Below are 19,387 nucleotides of genomic sequence, written 5' to 3'. Positions count from 1 at the left end.
ACCCCGACTCTCTGTCTCATGAGGCCCCCGAGCTGGCCAGAGAAGTTCTCTACCCAGCTGCACCCTGCAATAACTCCCCAATCTGCATGTCTTACTCCCTGAGTGTAGATGCACTCCATCCGCAAACTACCATCCAGGAGCCCCCGAGAAGAGCCGAAGGAAGATGGCGTGGAGGACATGACCCAGCTGCAGTAAGTGACTGGCCAGCATGCTCTGGTTGATCTAAAAGGAGTGCTAATCATCATGGGCTGGCTGGTGTCACTCAGCAGAGCACCATTGTGGGCTTGGGGCCAGGGCACTGGCCTGGGAATCAGGAATCTAGGGTACAGGCCCAGCTTTGCCACTGACCTGCTGTGTGACCTTGGGTGAGTCCCATCATCTCGGTGTCACCTTCGACCCTCCGTCTTAGCTGTTTGAGGCAGGGGCCGTTGTCTCTCCTTGGTTCTGTAGAGTGACTAGCACAATGTGCTCCCCAGGCCCTAGCATGGACCGTGCCCACTGCTGTGAACAGCTCCTGCAGATTCCCTCCCCCGAACCACTTTAAGATCTCACCAGCCTCGGCAGTGGATTCCCTTAGTCTGACTCCAGCCTCACTTTTCGGAGCTTTGACTGCCTGTGCCAGGGAGGGGTGCACATTGGTGGCACTGAGCTGGCTGGGTGGAGAGGACAGGAGCGGATTTGTTGGCCATCAGCCTCATCCTCTTTCTGAAGGTGCTCTGCACTAGGGCCGTGGCCTTGATCCCTTTTTGTGCTGTGTGTTCCAGGGACCTCCAGGAGGGCGCAGTGCTACAGAACATCAAGATGAGGTTTGACCGCGAGTTAATCTATGTAAGTTCCTGGCAGCTGAAGTCACACTCAGAGTTTATTACAAACCTCAGGGTCTCCTTGGCATTACCGGTGGAGGGTCCTGTCTGACACTGATGTGCAGAGTGTGTGTCTGGTGGGTGGGTCACTCACAGTGCAGCGTGTCAGGATGCCTGGGTTCTAGTCTGCTTCACCCACATCTCGCTGTGTGATTTTTTGAGCAAGTGACTTACCCAATGTGTGCCACTGTTTCCCAGAGATGGACCTTCCCCCTCTTTTGTAAAGTGCTTTGAGATCCTTTGGTAAATGGCATTAGACATTACTGTCACTCAGCTTAGATGCCTGCTGCTCATCTTCCGCCGAGCGGTGGCTGAGTGTAAAAACATGAGCAGCTCTTCCTCTGTGTGTCTCTTGCTGCTGCAGACCTACATAGGCAGCATCTTAGTGTCCGTGAACCCCTACAAAATGTACAACATCTACGGGACGGAGCAGGTGCTGCAGTATGAAGGAAGGGCGCTGGGAGAGAATCCCCCGTAAGTACATCCCCCACCCAGAGTGCAGTGTGCTGTCTATCTTTTCCTGGCATGTTACAATCCCCTTCCGGCTGGTGTCCCTGTTGCACAGCCTGGCTGCTCAGGCTCCTTGCGTTCTCCTTGAGCTCAGATTGTCATGGCCGGGGACCCAAGCCTGCAGAGCTTTACTCCAGGGAGTAATCCTCTCTCACCCCAGTAGGCCTACTGCAATCCACAACCACTTGGGGCAGTAAGGGTTTGCAGGATCAGGCCACGGGGTTTGGCAAGATTCTGGGCAGTGCTGAGCAGTTTAAGGGAGGTGCTGCACAGGGCACTCAGGCCCAAACGGTCTGTCTGATGATGAAGCAGCTGTCCTCTCTCTTGAGTGGAGATTGCAGAACAGATCTTTCCTGCCCATGGGTAGCAAGCCTGGGGTTTGATCTGCTGGGTGTCTTCCGACTTCCTTGGTGCCAGTGGCTGACCTAAGGCGAGGGAGCTGGCTCAGCTCAGAGCATCAGAAGCCTTGTCCTGCTGCCAGCCAAGGTGTTGAGCCGGTGGGAACCCTCCTCTGCAGGGACCATTTTTCCCCTAACACTCTGTGTGTCTGGCTCTTTTGCAGACACCTTTTTGCTATTGCAAACGTCGCCTATACCAAAATGATGGATGCCAAACACAACCAGTGTATTATCATCAGGTGAGAACCTGCGGCCTCGCTGGGGAAAGGGAGCTTCCCTTTCGTTCCAAGAGGTGGCCCCTCTAGCTCCGGCTTGAGCCCGCTCATGGCAGCTTGCCCAGCCACCACCCATGCCATACCTGGCCTGCAGGTAGATCTGAGACGTCCTTCTGCAGGGCTGCGAAGCTGGCATCTTTATCATCATCGTCATGGCAAATCCCAAAGGGATGTCGATTAAGCGCATCGATCTCTAGCTGGCATCTTTAACCAGCCCGACAGTATTAAAATCAATATAATGGTAAAACCGCCAGGCCTGCTCCAGCCCCTGCTGAAGCCAGTAGGAATTTGGCCATTGATTTCAATGGGAGCAGGGCCGAGCACAGCACCCATAGCATGTGTAGCTGCCGCTCGGTTCGGTAACCTCTCGGTTGGCTCCAGCTGTTTGACTGCACGCTCAGCGACCTTCCTTATGTTTGCGTCTTCTCTTTCTAGTGGCGAAAGTGGTTCTGGCAAAACGGAAGCCACCAAGCTGGTCCTGCGTTACCTCGCAGCAGTTAATCAGAAACGCAATGTGATGCAGCAGGTACAGTGTCCTTCCCAGACGCCACGCGCTATGGTGCCGCTGGCTCCTGGCCGGCTACAGCTGCTGTGCTGCCGTAAGCCACCAATGTGCCCTGAGAGCTGGCAGCTTGGCAGGAGGTACCAGAGGTGAGCAGCTGCCTGGCAGGTGCATTGGACCAGGATGTACTGGCCTGCCCCGCAGCACGGCAGGTGCCTTCCCCCTCAGATGTCCCAACCTGGCTGGCAGCTTGGCAGATGTGTCCTCATGGACAAAATCAGCACATTTTGCAACCCAGCAGGTGCAAGCATTCCTTCCAGAGGTACCTGGCACATGCAGCAGGAGGCAGTTAAAACCGAAGGCTGTTTGGAGCCTTTTCCCATGATGGCTTTCAGCACCTTATTCCCGGAGCCATTTGCAGGCAGGCATTTTTCCTTGGGACCCACTTGAGGTCTCTCGGCTCCCTCCAAATCCCTCTCTCCCTTGCTCTCCGTGGCTAAACTCAGGGATCTCTGGGGACACCAAGCTGTGCCCCTCCTGCCAGAGCAGGGGCCTTCCTCGTTCTGCCTGGCAAAGAGAGCATCAGACGGACCCCGTGTGAAAGCCAGAGAAGGGTCTGCATTCTAGGAAGCCTCACAAAGCCCCCCTGCAGCAGCAGGATGGGCAGATGTTGGTCCCATTCTAGGGAGGTAGGTCCCATTCCCCAGGTGATTCCTGGGTAAACGTACAGTTCTTTGCAATAGAATGTGGCTTATTATCCTCTTCTCGCTGCCGGTATGTTGATGATCCTGACCTGTTGTTGTTCCTATGCGTCCCTGCTGCACTACCATAGATAGAGGTACGGGGTGTGTGCATGGGATGTAAAATTTCCACTTCCCTAACAGAGTGATGCCGAAGTGGCCTGCTGTGTTATCTCTGCTGAGGCTAAATCCTGCAGCTCAGAACTCCCCTAGGAGTCACTGGGAGTTTTTTTGCCTGCAGCCTTGAGCCCTGTGTGTGTGCATGGCTTTGCAGTGACTATCTTTTCTTTCACTCCCCTACTCTCCTTCTCCCCTCCTGCCCTCCTTCAGCCATCATCAAGGGGGGAGTTACAGGTCCCCAGGCACTCAGTGGACAGGCTAGAAAACCCTTCTCGCATTAGAACCGACCCTCGCTCCAAGGCTTGTGTGGGAGCTGTTGCAGAACAGACAATGACTGTTGCATTTGCGGACAGGTCACTTTATTCCACTCCTTAAATAGAAAAGGAACTAAAGGAAGCAAAACCCTGGTCTCTCTTCATTGCTCAGCCAAATGTTTAACTTGGAAGCACCATTTTCCTGAGGCTGCGTCTGGGGGAGAATGGAGGTTTTGCTGTGTTCGCCAGTTTTCAGGTCCTGAATGCCTGGGATGGCTTGTGTCGGTCACAACTACTGATGGTGAAAAACATTTCCGAGCAGTGCTGGGTCCACCAATGGGCCAGAGGTCCTAATGTCCAAGGCAACATCTTTTTTAAAAAAATGTACTTATTAATTTAAAATTATTACCATGGCATCTAAGAGCCCCAGTCAAGGACCAGGACCCCATTGTGCCTGTTGCTGTACAAACAACAAAAAGATTTCTTGGGGAAAAGTCAACATGGTTTTTGTAAAGGGAAATCATGCCTCACCAATCTACTAGAATTCTTTGAGGGGGTCAACAAGCTTGTGGACGAAGGGGATCCAGTAGATATAGTGTACTTAGATTTTCAGAAAGCAGTCAAAAAAGCGAACAGGATGTTAGGAATCATTAAAAAAGGGATAGAGAATAAGATTAAGAATATCTTATTGCCCTTATAGAAATCCATGGTATGCCCACATCTTGAATACTGCGTACAGATGTGGTCTCCTCATTTCAAAAAAGATATACTGGAATTAGAAAAAGTTCAGAAAAAGGCAACTAAAATGATTAGGTGTTTGGAACGGGTCCCATATGAGGAGAGATTAAAGAGGCTAGGACTTTTCAGCTTGGAAAAGAGACTAAGGGGGGATATGATAGAGGTATAGTTATTTACTTGTTCCCATAATATAAGAACTAGAGGCCACCAAATGAAATTAATAGGCAGCAGGTTTAAAACAATAAAAGGAAGTTTTTCTTCACACAGCCACAGTCAACCTGTGGAACTCCTTGCCTGAGGAGGTTGTGAAGGCTAGCACTATAACAGGGTTTAAAAGAGAACTAGATAAATTCATGGAGGTTAAGTCCATTAATGGCTTTTAGCCAGGATGGGTAAGGAATGGTGTCCCTAGCCTCTGTTTATCAGAGGGTGGAGATGGATGGTAGGAGAGAGATCAGTTGATCATTGCCTGTTAGGTTCACTCCCTCTGGGGCACCTGGCATTGGCCACTGTCAGTAGACAGGATACTGGGCTGGATGGACCTTTGGTCTGACTCAGTATGGCTGTTCTTATGTTCTTTGACAAGGTCCCTCACCAAAGGCTCTTAAGCAAAGTAAGCTGTCATGGGATGAGAGGGAAGGTCCTCTCATAGATTGGTAACTGGTTAAAAGATAGGAAACAAAGGGTAGGAATAAATGGTCAGTTTTCAGAGTGGAGAGGGGTAAATAATAGTGTCCCCCAGGGGTCTGCACTGGGACCAGTCCTATTTAACATATTCATAAATGATCTGGAAAAAGGAGTAAACAGTGAGGTGGCAAAATTTGCAGATACAAAACTACTCAAGATAGTTAAGTCCCAAGCAGACTGCAAAGAGTTACAAAAGGATCTCACAAAACTGGTGACTGGGCAACAAAATGGCAGATGAATTCAATGTTGATAAATGCAAAGTAATGCACATTGGAAAACATAATCCCAACTATACATATAATATGATGGGGTCTAAATTAGCTGTTACTACTCAAGAAAGAGATCTTGGAGTGATTGTGCATAGTTCTCTAAAAACATCCACTCAATGTGCAGCGGCAGTCAGAAAAGTGAACAGAATGTTAGGAATCATTAAGAAAGGGATAGATAGTAAAACAGAAAATATCATATTGCCGCTATATAAATCCATGGTGCGCCCACATCTTGAATACTGCGTGCCGATGTGGTTGCCCCATCTCAAAAAAGATATATTAGACTTGGAAAAGGTTCAGGGAAGGGCAACAAAAATTATTAGGGGTATGGCATGGCTTCCATATGAGGAGAGATTAGTAAGGCTGGGACTTTTCAGCTTGGAAAAGAGACGATTAAGTAAGGATATGATAGAGGTCTATAAAATCATGACTGGTGTGGAGAAAGGGAAAAAGGAAGTGTTATTAACCGCTTCACATAACACAGGAACCGGATGATCACACAATAAAATGAATAGGCATCTGGTTTAAAAAAACAAAGGAAGTACTTCACACGATGCACATTTGTCAACTGTGGTACTCGTTGCCGGGGGATGCTGAGAAGGCCAAAAGTATAAATGGGTTCAAAAAAGAATTAGATAAACTCATGGAGGATGGTTCCATCAATGGCTATTAGCCAAGATGGTCATAGACACAACCCCATGCTTTGGATGTCCCTAACCTTCTGATTGCCAGAAGCTGGGACTGGGCGACAGGGAATGGATCACTCAACAATTGCCCAGTTCTGTTCATTCCCTCTGAAGCACCCGGCACTGGCCACTGTTGGAAGACAGGATACTGGGCTAGCTGGAGCATTGTGGCCCTTCTTATTTTCTTATGCAAAGGATGGGGAAGGCTTTTACTTCCTGTCCCCAAGAGGAGCAGGCTGGAGGTGGAGGCACCATGTTTATCCCTGACCCAGGGCAGCCATGAGGGTTAATCTGATGTGTCTAGCCGTCTTTTGTTTCTGCACTGTGCCCATCACTGCAGCGTCTTGGCATCCCTGGTTGCACTGTCTCACTCTGACCAGTGCTTGGTGGGTTTTTTTTGTCTGGCTGGGGCAGATCCTCGAAGCGACCCCCCTGCTGGAATCCTTCGGAAATGCCAAAACAGTGAGGAACGACAACTCCAGCAGGTTTGGGAAATTTGTGGAAATCTTTCTGGAGGAGTAAGTAATGATGAGCCTATGAGTGTCCCTCTAACAACCTACTCTGTGTGTCTGAAACTGACCCCCAGCCCGAGGGAATTCTGCCCCACGATCCTGCCTCTGGGCTGCTGAGTGGAGGGACCACCAGAACCCCTGGGAGATGTTAGATCCTTGTGCTCCGTGGCTGTGATTTAATGGTTCCATTCAAAGCACAGGAACCATTCAGCTCCTCGGGCTGGGCAGTCAGCCAACCCAGCCATAGGCAACACTTTGTGGAAAGGTGTCTCCCCAGACAGATTGTATCCTTGTCCCTCTTGCATATGGGGAGGGGTTGTTTGATTTTAAGGGCCTGCTTTTAAAAAAACCATGTGTGTGCCATTGCACACCTAATTTGCACTGCCAGTTGTGTGACTGTGAGCACTGCCTAATAGATGCATAACTGGCTGCATGCACACCCAACTGCTAGAGCTGCATACGCAGTCGCGGTAACCACGTGCACAACTCAGTCCTTTGCTTCAAATATAAGGCCCTAAAAATATTCCTCCTTTTGAGCTCCCCAAGTCCCAACTGACATGGCCTTGTAGCGGGGCTGCCATTCCTCCAGTCTCTGGATACATCTCAGTCCCTCATTTAGATACATGAATGGGGCAGGGGAGGGCTTCCATTGGGGCTGGGATATAGGACATGGGAGCACCAGCTCCCCAGCAGAAGGCAGTGACTTCCTCAGTTAATGGCACACACTGAGAAGCTAGACAAAAATGTAACTGCTCTTGCTGGAAGGTTGCAATGCAATATGACTTTATTTCTTAGAATTCAGAATGATAACACACAGTAACCAAAACCAGAGAGTGACAGAGCAGGCTGTTCCCTAAAACAAAGAAGCATAAGTCACCCCACCTTGCTCTTAGGCTGGCTGCCTGCAGATTGCCTGCTGCTCCCAGCCACTTCACAACAGAGCCCTCCAGCATGCAAGCAGGACCAGGAACTGCTTTCCCCCTTTTACCCCCCTCCCACTCTTAAAGTGATGGCTTGCAATTCCAACACAGTCCTCAATACACCACACTCAGCAACTCAAATCCTCCACCCTTCTCCTTGGTCCTCTCGCTTAGCCTGGGACTTGGGCAGCTATTGTGGTTTTCTGTCTGCCCATCCATCCAAACGTTGCTTAATGCACAGCTGGAAGGCACTCAGATACTGTGGTGATGAGGGCAGCATAAGAACCTTTGCAGAATAGGCTAGAATCCATCTCTCCCCACTGAGAACAAGGAGGTGGTTCTCTTCTGCATTGGCTTTTAGTGCAGGAGGTTTAATTGCTGCCTATCTGACATAGTCTGCCAGGCTGTAACAGCCAATCCATTGTCTTTGATGGCTGCACATGGTTGGTTCTTTGTTTACCAGAGGCAGCAGCAGGCAGATGCCATACTGGTGGCTCTCCCCTCACTCAGCTGTGCTGGGAGTTGCAGCATGGGCACCTGGGTAGCAGGATACCCACAGTGCTGAGCTCTGAGGCAGATTCAGCTCGGATTCAAGGGAAAACAATGGGCAATGACTAGTCCTTGGACCCAGAGGTACTTCAGGGGAGAGATTAGATGAGACGCTGGGCCGGCAGTGCCAGCTATGGAGCTGAACAGTACTGGAGTAGGATGTTTCCCACTGAGCAGACAGCCTGGGACCTTGGGGAACATTCATGTCCCTCTGGAGTGATGAGCAGGAGCCATTGGTTGGCATCGGTTGGGCACCTCCCACACAGCCACTGTCCTGCAGGTGCAGAGGGCTGGGTGTGGATAGATCCTCAATCCTTCCAAGTTCCTTCACTCTCTTGTGTCTGACGAGATGCCTTGCTAAGATTCCCAGCCCCCAGGCGCTAACCTTTGTCTCTCCCAGAGGCTTGATCTGTGGTGCCATAACCTCACAGTACCTTCTTGAGAAATCAAGGATCGTGTTTCAGGTGAGTCCCAGCATTTATTGTGCCACCCCCCGCTGCCATCACCATGTCATGATGCTTCCTTAGTGTTGTACCTCTTGTTTCATAGGCCAAAAATGAAAGGAACTATCACATATTCTATGAGATGCTGGCTGGCCTTCCTGCTCAGCAGAAGCAGCAATTCTGCCTTCAAGATGCAGAAACTTACTATTACCTGAACCAGGTATGGAGCCCACGTCCGCACGTGAGCTCAGCAATCAGGCTCACTTGATTTATTGTGTCTACTGGTGCAGCACCCGAAAACCCCAATCAGGACCTGGGACCCATTGTCCAAGGCCTTGTACAAACACACAGGCAGATGCAGCCCCGCCTCAAACAGCTGACAACCTGCAATTCCATTTCTTTCTGGAGCTGTGATAGCAGCCATGTCCTTGTGACATTCAGGTTGCTTCGCTCCCCAGATCGGTAAATCCCCAGTTCCAGTAAATTTGCGTCCCCTGTTGTGTCTAATTCCTGGGCCTCGGGTTGCATGTTCCACAGATATGCTTTGATTGGGACTTTTGCAGGGGGGTAACTGCGAGATTCCTGGCAAGAGTGATGCTGAGGATTTCTGGAGGTTGCTCAGCGCCATGGAGATCCTGAACTTCAGCACCGAAGACCAAAACAGCATCTTCCGAATTCTGTCTTCCATCCTCCACCTGGGGAACGTCTACTTTGAAAAATATGAGGTAATCATCTCCTGGGGGAAGACGGGAAGGGGACCCAGGGCGCAAAGAGATACTGATAGCAGGGACTTGAGATGCATGCTGCCAACTAGGGCTTTGATCCAATGTCTGTTGGAGCCAATGCAAAGATTCCAGTTTAGTTTCCATGGAATCTGGATCAGACCCTAAGCCCCTGTGCAGGGAGGAAGCTCTCAAAAGAAAATTGAACTCAAGATTTTAGCTTCTCTCCATTTTGTGGAATCTGCATCCAAAAAAAATCCCTGGCCCACAGAGGATCCTGGCACCATGGGACACCTGAACTACAACACCCAGGAAGCCCCACAACAGCTTTGGCAGACGCAGTTCCACATCGAACCGGCAGACACAAAATGTTTTGATGTTTCCAAATCAGCACTTTTCTGAACTTGCCGTTCTGCAAAACAAATTGAGATTTGGACATTTTAGGGTCCATCTGGGTCAAAAACCAACATCAGAATATCAGCCTTTCCCACGGCAGGGACGTTCTGATTCTTCCGCTAGCGCTAAACAATAATGTTGACAATGGGCCAGATCCTCTGCTAGTGTAAATCAGTGTAGCCCAAGTGAAGTCAGTGCTTCTATGAACACCAGATCAATGGGGCTACACTGATGTACTCCAGCTCAGGATCAGGGCCTATATTCATAAAGAGAGATGGACAAAGCCTTCAGTATGAGGTCCCCTAGGTTGTCCCTGGGTACCAACTGCGCTGGCCCCTGGGAAGTTGCCTGCCAACGGACTGTCTTTGTGCTTCACAGACAGACTGCCAGGAGGTTGCGTCGGTGGTGAGTGCGAGAGAGATCCGTGTGGTAGCCGACCTGCTCCAGATCTCCCCAGAGGGGCTGCAGAAGGCCATCACGTTCAAAGTGACAGTAAGGCCCACGGATTCGAGATGGCTGGTTGGACAGATGGGTGCTGTGGCTAGAGGGACATCTTGGGGAGGTAGACAGCAGTGAAGAGAGTCTCTGCTCTGAGACTCTGCTCACTTCATTGCCCCACAGGGGACTGGTGTATTTTCGGTATCTGAGCTGCCAGCAGGACACTGCTGCTTTGTTTTTCATGTTTGTGGAACATCCCTGTGGAGTCCTCTGCGCCCCTCATCTCTCTCTCCATTTATACAACATCTAAGTGTGTCTTGGCATCTCCTGACATGGACAGTCACCAGCCCTTTGTTCCATCCATTTCTGAAGGACTCAAGAGATGCTCCCTGTGGACGACTGTCCCACCCTCTAATAGGCCTCACTGACAGTGACGCTTTTTCTGAATTTTCCTTCACCCGGTTTCATCTCTTCCCTCTTCTCCCGCTCTCGATCTGCCTGGTTCAGAATGGAGCAATGCATGCTGGGGCTTGTAGTCTCCCGTGGGCCGCATGTCTGCATTAAGAGGTGATGGCATCCCCACACTGGCTTTAGGGAGGATTTCACCTATTTGTTCGATTTTGCCCTTCTCAACAGGAAACGCTGAGGGAGAAGATTTTCACCCCCCTCACTGTGGAAAGTGCCGTTGATGCCAGGTAAAGGAGGAGATGCTGGGATCTAACTCTGGCTCATCAGCACGCTGCACATGGAGACTGAGGGATTCAGAATGAGGAAAGGCTGGCAGGCAGTGGCAGCTTATCAAAACATGTAATAAACACAGCCAGACGCTAGGGACAGGGTGGCAGGCAAGCCCCGCTGTCCTGCTTTAGGCGGGATTCAGCAGACCAATCTACTTTGTACCTGCCCTCTCTACTTATACGCCCCCCTTCCCACAGTGTCTGCGCACCTCGCAGTCTTTACCTGTCAGGTAGGGCATGGCTACTCCCATTTAATAGATGGGGCATGGAGCCACAGAGAGACTAAGTGACTTGCTCGAGGTTGTACAGGGCACCTGTGGCAGAGCAGGGAATTGAATCCAGGTGTCCCAAGTCCAGGCTAGCGCCCTTACCACTAGGTTTTCCTTCTCTCTATCCGTTGTGTTACCCTTCCTTTCCTTTCCCTGTTGTAAGACTGTCCTGCTTCTTCCCATGGTATCCCACCCTGTGGCTAACCAGTGCAAAGGCAGGAAACCTTCCCCCTTGTGACTGACACAAACCCAGAGAATGCTGAGAGCCTTTTTTCCAATGTGTGTCTCAAATCTGAGGGCATTTTGAGGCTGTTTGTTCTGCCTGGGACCCACACTTGAGTGAGAAATGCCCCAGAGCACAACCTGGTTTTACCTGTGCTGTATTATTTCAGCCTTGCAAAATTGCCCTGGAGAGTTACCAGCCCAGGCACACAATTGATGTGCCCTCTTTTTTCTAGAACGATGGAAAAAATGAATCATATGTCACCCACCCATCAGGCTGGGCCAGATCCTCAGCTGGTGTAAATCAGTGTCACTCTCTTGGCTTCAGTGAAGCTGTGGCCATTCACACCCATGGATGAGCTGGCTGGAAGAATTTTACAGTGCTGCCAGGTGGAAACAGACATCCTACGGTTTTGAGTCTGGCCATCTGGTTACTTTCCACTATGCACCAACTATTTCAATCATTTTATTAAAAAAAAGAACAGGCGTACTTGTGGCACCTTAGAGATGAACATGTTTGTTTGAGCAAAGCTTTCGTGGGCTACCGCCCACTTCATCGGATGCATAGAATGGAACATATAGTAAGGAGATATATATACACATACAGAGAACATGAAAAGGTGGGAGTTGCCCTACCAACTCTAAGAGGCTAATTAATAAAGATGAGCAATTATCAGCAGGAATAAAAAAACTTTTCCAGTGATAATGACAAGAAGATGTGAGGATACTTAACATGAGGAAATAGATTCAATGTGTATAATGGCTCAGCCATTCCCAGTCTCTATTCAAGCCTATTCAAGATCATTTTATTGATGCATGTAGCTCAAAATGCTACTGAAGGGCTGGCAGATTTCAGCCGGGTCATGCCCAGGGCAGACTGGGACAGAGGGATTGGGGGCGGGGGGTGGGGTGGGAGGGAGCGCTACCAATCTCCCAAAGCAACTGGGTCTCAGTCTGGCAGACCCTTCCACATGTTCCGCTGTGTCCCAACAGCTGTGCTTGTCTCCTCCTTTTCCCAGAGATGCCATTGCCAAGATCCTGTACTCCCTGCTCTTCAGCTGGCTCACAGACAGGATCAACAAACTGGTCTACCCTAAAAAGGAGGCTCTTTCCATAGCCATTCTGGATATCTATGGGTTCGAGGTGAGCAAGGCAGAGGGCTGCACCCATCCCTCATGTTCCTGTGGCAGGTCAGGAGAATCAGAACGTGGGATTAAGTGTAGCCTGGGTGTGCGTATGGGCATCTCCCACTGAAGCCTACGCGGGTCTCAGGCCAGACCTGAATCCGGCTCCTCATGAGCTCAGCAGATAACACCGAAGGCCCTGGTGGTACAAATGTGTGTTACCAACTCATACTGGCACCAGTGTGACCTACTGGGAGCCACAGCGTGACTGACTGGGACCTGGGTCAGAAACAAAAGACATTGTGAATGGAAATGATCAAACCATAAATTAAACTCTCCTGCCCCCAACTCCCCGCTAGGATTCACAGGAATCCCATCCATGACCTGAGATGTGCCCTCCTGCTTTCTGATGCTGCCACAACACCCCCAGCTCCCATGAGCTAGCAGCCCCAGGCCGTTTCACTCCCCAATTTTTTAATGACACCTGTGGAGAGAGTTATCAATGGCCAGGGCTCCCCCTTCCCCCTCCACGGAGCCTGGCCAGCATTTCCCTGCATGCTTTGCGTTTTGCAGCTGTGCACTCAAAATAGTCCCAACTCAGGGCCAGATCCGCAGCTGGTGTAAATCATTGCTGCTCTGTTGGGTCCTCAGCCGAGGTGTCTTACTGTAAAACAGTAGATCTGTTTAACATGCGTCTGGTTCCAGCCTTGTGGGTTTTAATCCAGTACAGGCCTGGGTGACACATCTCTCGATGTCCTGTAAACATGCCAGTGGCAGAGAATCCGGGAATGGTCTGGAGACTCGGATAGTTTTGCTGCCTGGGGCAGGAGGCTCAGTAAAGTCCAGGCCCAGTTTCTTCCCATCCTCAGCAGAGCAAATCCCCCTGAACGGTTTGTCAGGCCCCAGGCACTGATATCTTCAGAATCGGGGGTGTTTGTGTGTGTTCCAGTCTTGGCCTCGCCACCCCAGCTCCGCTGATCCTCACCCACCACCCCAGCCCGCCCTGATCTCTAGCTCTCTGCTGTCATGCTCCTGAGCTCCTGTTCCCCGCCTTCCCCTCCAACAACTCCCCACGCGCCCCCTGCGAACTTCCTATGCATAAGAACACAGGAGGTGCCAGGAGGGATCAGACCATCTAGGTCAGTAACCTCTACCTACGCAATCCAGTTCTTTCCTATGCCAGCCCTGGGCTGTCTCACTGTATATCATTACCTGCCGTTCCAGTCCAGCTGCACCAGTGCATCTCAGTCCTGATCCCCCTCTCTCCCCTTCATGGGGCCTCCTCTGCTGCTCGCCCCTCAAACCCTGACCTGCAGCACCCCTTGCTATTCCAGTCCTGGGCCTCTCCTCGAGAGATGCAGCTGGATGTGTCCAATGGTGCCATTTTACATGGTCCTTCTCTGGTGAACACCAATGGGAACGAGGCTGCGGCCCAGCAAATGCATTTGCAGTTCAGAGCAACGCTGGGATTAAACTTCTAGGTCCAGGGGTGAAAGTCTGCTGTGCTCACTCACTATCCCTTAGCCCTGCTGTTCCTGCTTCCAGGCATGCTTTACATGGGCGTGTATTTTCCACAGGACCTCAGCTTTAACAGCTTCGAGCAGCTATGTATCAATTATGCAAATGAATATCTGCAATTCTTCTTCAACAAGATCATCTTTAAGGAGGAGCAGGTGAGCTGGGGAAGCTGGTTGGAATTGGGGTAGTGCCTGGCCTCTTGCTTCAGTGCACGCTACCTGCCAAACCTGCAAGTGAGAGAACAGTCCGGTGCCCCTGCATAACACCAGCCCCTCAGGGAAAGCTACACAGGGTGCAACCATTCCCAGTCCCCAGAGCTTACTTCAAAGCCAGCAGGGCAGGCTCCAGAATTATTTGACACCCTCATTCTTTGAAGGCCTTTGGTTGATCCCTGTGCCCTCTGGATAATGGGAGTTCTTCTGGAAAAGGTTGGCCTAGTAAGAACTATGTCAAGGCCAATTAATCATAATAAAGACCTAGAGAACATAAAAACATAAGAACGGCCATACCGGGTCAGACCAAAGGTCCATCTATCCCAGTATCCTGTCTACCGACAGTGGCCAATGCCAGGTGCCCCAGAGGGAGTGAACCTAACAGGCAATGATCAAAGTGATCTCTCTCCTGCCATCCATCTCCGCCTTCTGACAAACAGAGGCTAGAGACACCATTCCTTACCCATCCTGGCTAATAGCCATTTATAGACTTAACCACCATGAATTTATCCAGTTCTCTTTCAAACGCTGTTATAGTCCCAGCCTTCACAACCTCCTCTGGCAAGGAGTTCCACAGGTTGACTGTGTGCTGCGTGAAGAACTTCCTTGTATTTTTAAACCTGCTGCCTATTGAGCTGGCAGATTAAGCCCAAATCACTGAGGCCTTTTGCTTCCCCATGACTTTGCATATGCTTCCTGCAGGAGGAGTATGTCCGGGAACAGATAGAGTGGAAAGAAATCACCTTCAGCGACAACCAGCCCTGCATCGATCTCATTGCTCAAAAGCCACACGGGATTCTGAGGATCCTGGATGATCAGAGCTCCTTCCCTCAGGTAGTGGCGCTGCAGAGGGCTCAGCATTGCCAGCTGCTTATTGGCAAAGTGCTATTCATTTTTAAAAGTGATCATGGCAAGCTAACCAGAGAGGCGAGTGCCATTAGCTCCTGCAGATTCAGTGATGATGGGGTTGATCCGCCAGTCCCTCGGTTCATTCTGATGCCTTGATCTCTATAAAGGCAGATAGCCTTATTTATATACTCTGATCCATGTGTACCGTAGCTTTAGAGAGGGATCCTGGACGCATCCTATGGTCACATGGAAGGCATTGGTTCAAATTCAGAGCTGCTGCGTGAGCAGGTGCAATTCCACTGTCTCCCCACCAGGGATGAAGGTGGCCAAGCAGGGCAAATGAACTGGAGCAAGGGCAAGATTGGAGCAAAACTGCCTTGAAACAGGAAGTATTTCCTCTCTGTGGGTGCATGTGCACACACCAGGGCCCCCTACTGGATGGAATCAGAGTTGCACAACTGTGTGTCACAGATCCTGTGCTGCTGCATGAGATTCTCCCTTAGCTCGTGTGGTAGGAGGGCTTGGCTTTCAAGCTATGTCCACACTGAAGCTGGAGATGTAATCTCCAGCTCAGGCAGCCATACCTGACAGAGCTGGCATGCTAAAAATAGCAGTGTAGCTGTGGCCACATGAGGGGTGGGACAAGTTAACTTTCCTGAGTACAATCCTGTCTGAAACCCTTGGAATGTACTCGGAGCAGCTAGTCTCTCCCATCGCCCATTCTGCTGTGGCTACGCTGTTAAGGGCATGTCTACCCAAGAAATTACACTCTAGCTCCAGTGCAGACATACCCTTTGAGCAGGAGGGTCTGCAGTTCAGCTGCTGTGTTGCTATGGAGTTGTGAGTGGTCATGGGATCCCTGTGCAGCATGGAGAGGTTCAGGAAGTTAGAGTGGCTTCTAGCCAGGAATCTCAAAGAACTTTTGCAGATGTTAATAAATGACGCCTTCCAAGCCCCCTAGGAAGGAGGGGGCACTGAGACATGTAGCAGTGAGGTGACTTGGTTGGGGTCACCTAGTGAGTCAGTGGCAGAGCTAGGAACAGATCCCCAAAACCCGCCTGTCTGACTCTGAGTTCTGTGCTCTAGCCATTAGGCAGTGCTCCTTCCAGCTTGTTGCCCCAAATCCAGGTGAGTTTCATCTGGTTATAGGTTTCATTCCAAATGTTTTGCCAGCTCTGCCAAGTGCTCCTTGTGATGTAATACCCCTCACCTATAAGCCAATGCTGAACATGGTGATGATGAGTGCAGGTATCAGCAGTTCCTTCCTAACCCTTCAGGCTATCAGTTTACATGCCCTGAAGCATGAATTTTTTTTCCCACCCCAAAGTTAATATGAATGGCTACAAGTGTTTCCAATGCTCATATCATCATCCAGCCCTCGATCTGGCTGCCTGCTGATGCAGAGCAGTCCATAGGGGCTGATTAAACAGTGATAAAGGCTGGCTAGAAACAGTGAGGGTGCATGCTTGTGGCTGTAGCCTGCAGGCAGTCAGGTTGCCTAATTAACCCTGTGCACCCCTACTTCCTACTTCCAGGCCACAGACCATACCTTCCTCCAGAAGTGTCATTACCACCATGGCTCCAATGCATTATACACCAAACCAAAGATGCCTCTCCCAGAGTTCACCATCAAACACTATGCTGGCAAAGTAACCTACCAGGTGAGTAGCTGGAGAACTGGGATTCGGAGTAGGACCAGTGCTCTTTAACTGCCAGTCTGGCTCTCTTTCCCACAGATGTCCAGCGAGCGCTAGATCCTCAGCTGGTGTAAATCACAACTCCAGTGGTGCTCTGCTGGCATTTCCCAGCAGAGAATCTGGCCCTTCATTTCTAGATCTTCCATGTCATACCCGATGGGTTTGAGTAATTGGAGAGGGATCTGTTTATTTTCCCAGGTGCACAAGTTCCTGGATAAAAACTATGATCAAGTTCGCCAGGACGTTCTGGACCTTTTTGTCAACAGCAAAACCAAAGTAAGAGCTCACGCTGGCCTCTGCCGTTGCTGGCGGTGCTGGCTGGGAGAGTGGCGGGGGGGCACTGGTGATGGATCTGGGGGTTGCCTGATGGTATAGTACAGCAGGATTGCATTTTCTCTAAGAGGCAGTGTGACCTATTAGACAGAGCAGTGGACTGGAGTCAGGAAATCAGGATTCTAGTCCCAGCTCTGTCTCTGGCCTACCAGGAATAGACCTCCCTCTGGACCTCAGTGTCCGCAGATAATACTGACCTCCTCTGTAAAGTGTGTCGAAGTCTACGGATGAGAAGAGCTGGGTGTTATTGTTACATGTACTGCCACTGGTGGGACTCCCTTTCCCACGCAGAGCAGTGGCTGCAGTGAACGTAACGGGGCTGCCATGTGATTTCCCTCCTGGGAACTCTGTCATGCCTCTGGGCGGTATTTGTTCAGCTTGCTCTCTGCCAAACAATGCAAGTCCTGGCTGCCCAGGCTGAATCATGGAGCTGGAGAAGGCCTGTGATGTCACCTCCTTCTTCCCAGGAGCTTGGGGCAGGATCGGTCTCTATAATAGGTTTCCCAGGGATTTGTCCAGCTGCTGAAGTCCATTCAAGAAGCTTGTGTGGATGTGAGTGGAGCTGGAACTAGAGAGATCTGTGAGTAACCCAGAACACGGATACACCCGCCAACCTACGGGCACTTGTTAATCCACCTGGCAAGTTGGCCAACGTGGTTTGTAAAGGTACCACCTTCCCCCAAGACAATGCTCCTGGGCAGAGCGGATAAAATGTAACAGACGAGGCCGCTCTAGGATTTTGAAGAATACTCATATGCAGATGCTAGAGACAAGTACTTTAACAGCCACTGAACTCCACTCATTCCTGACATACTAGCCCTATCTCACTCCAGCTAACTTGGCTGATAGCACTTTGCTCTCCCATAGCGCCTTTGGTCTGAGTATCTCAGACAGATCACGTGGCAAAAACCAAACAAGCTTCCCAGCATCCCATGAGGACACAGTATAGGTGATCCCATTTTGTAGGTGGGGAAACCAAGGCACAGAGCAGGGAGGTGACTTGTCCAGGATCACACAGTAAGTCAGTGACAGAGCTGGGAAAAGAACCCAAGAGTCCTGACTCCCATTCCTGTGCTTTAAGAGTTGAAGTCTGTGAGGATACACTGTGGACATAAAAACAATAATAATCCCTAGCTCTTATCATCAGTAGATCTCAAAGAGCTTCACAGAGGAGGTCAGTACCATTATGCCCATTGTACAGATGGGGAAACTGAGGCACAGAGTGGGGCAGTGACTTGCCAAGGATCACCCAGCAGGACATTGGCAGAGCTGGGAATCAATCCAGGCCTCCTGAGTCCCAGTCCAGTGCTCTATCCACTAGGCAACACCACAGAAAACATCTCAACAAAGCCCTATTCCATCCTGCTTTTTAACCATGCCCCTCCCTTCCAAGGTGGTGGCCAACCTCTTCTTCGGCCATGCCCAGCTGGTGGCCCAGCAGAGGACCATGATGGGGAAGAATAGCACAGTCACCCGGCGGTATAAAGCACCGACGGTGGCAGCTAAGTTCCAGCAGTCACTCCTGGACTTGGTGGAGAAGATGGAGAGGTGAGTGAGCAGGGAGCTTAAAGAAACGGATTCAGAAATTGACTATTCAGAGGGGGGGAAATGGGCTGGTGGGAAAATCCGGCAGCTCCTCGTCGTTCCACATTCCAGAGTGGGGTATGGACCTGCTCAGAGAGTTGTTCCACAGAGTCCTGGTCTGGAACACAGAGGGAAGGGATCTTTCCAGGACATTGTAACCACATAGTTGCAATACATTGGTCTCCAGAACCAGAAGCTAAGACTCTCAGTGGGCCTAGGGGAGTTAGGTGCCTTGGGAAGTCCCTGCCAGCGTGGCTGACGTGCCCAGAATGATCTGTGCTGAAGACCTCCCAGCACTTCCCAGGAAGCCCCGTGGCCTCCAAGCTCGTGGGTTTCTTTGTCTCAGCTCCCCCAGTGGATAAACGTGTCTCTCTCTCTTCGATTCAGGTGCAACCCGTTCTTCGTCCGCTGCCTCAAACCCAACAACAAGAAGGTAAGAACGCGCCATGCAGCTGAGGTGGTGGTGGTGGGGGCCAGATGCTGGGTTAGCAGTGCCAAAGGCACGTCTCATTGACATAACCCTGGAGAGGGAGTTCCCCCTTCCCTCCCTGTTTCTATTAGTCCTGGGTGTGATACAAATGGTGGGCTGGGGAACGGGCTGTATGGAGAGGGGGTCGGTGTCCCGAGAGGTCTTGTTCCTGTGCTGAGCAATGCAGTGCCCACTGACATCAGCTGGAGCTGTGGGTGCTCAGCGGCACCTCTGAACATCACATCCTAGCAAGGCACCCACAAAGGGATCCCGCTTTTAAAAACGGGGGGCCAAAGTGACATGCCCAAGGCACCCTGTGAGCCTGTGGCGGGGCCGGGAATGGAAGCTGCA

General features: G+C 50.7%; 2 protein-coding genes across 3 annotated transcripts in view; one reads left to right on the top strand and one right to left on the bottom strand.

Moving 5' to 3' along the window:
• FLII (FLII actin remodeling protein) overlaps window positions 1-19,387 on the bottom strand; it is a 255,848-nt gene that overhangs the window by 18,512 nt on the left and 217,949 nt on the right. The window lies entirely within an intron of this gene.
• MYO15A (myosin XVA) overlaps window positions 109-19,387 on the top strand; it is an 81,216-nt gene continuing 61,937 nt past the window's right edge. Inside the window, 19 exon segments of the mRNA XM_050967845.1 lie at window positions 109-191; window positions 765-828; window positions 1,228-1,337; window positions 1,936-2,010; window positions 2,482-2,572; window positions 3,381-3,386; window positions 6,457-6,560; window positions 8,424-8,487; window positions 8,573-8,686; window positions 9,030-9,191; window positions 9,963-10,076; window positions 10,659-10,717; window positions 12,270-12,393; window positions 13,952-14,047; window positions 14,807-14,938; window positions 16,489-16,614; window positions 16,849-16,926; window positions 18,377-18,531; window positions 18,955-19,000. Coding sequence (XP_050823802.1) covers window positions 109-191; window positions 765-828; window positions 1,228-1,337; window positions 1,936-2,010; window positions 2,482-2,572; window positions 3,381-3,386; window positions 6,457-6,560; window positions 8,424-8,487; window positions 8,573-8,686; window positions 9,030-9,191; window positions 9,963-10,076; window positions 10,659-10,717; window positions 12,270-12,393; window positions 13,952-14,047; window positions 14,807-14,938; window positions 16,489-16,614; window positions 16,849-16,926; window positions 18,377-18,531; window positions 18,955-19,000 — 1,803 coding nt within the window.

The sequence above is a fragment of the Gopherus flavomarginatus genome, chromosome 9 (assembly GCF_025201925.1).
Source record: "Gopherus flavomarginatus isolate rGopFla2 chromosome 9, rGopFla2.mat.asm, whole genome shotgun sequence".
NCBI classification, from domain to species: domain Eukaryota; kingdom Metazoa; phylum Chordata; order Testudines; family Testudinidae; genus Gopherus; species Gopherus flavomarginatus.
This window is presented reverse-complemented; position numbering and strand designations above follow the sequence as displayed.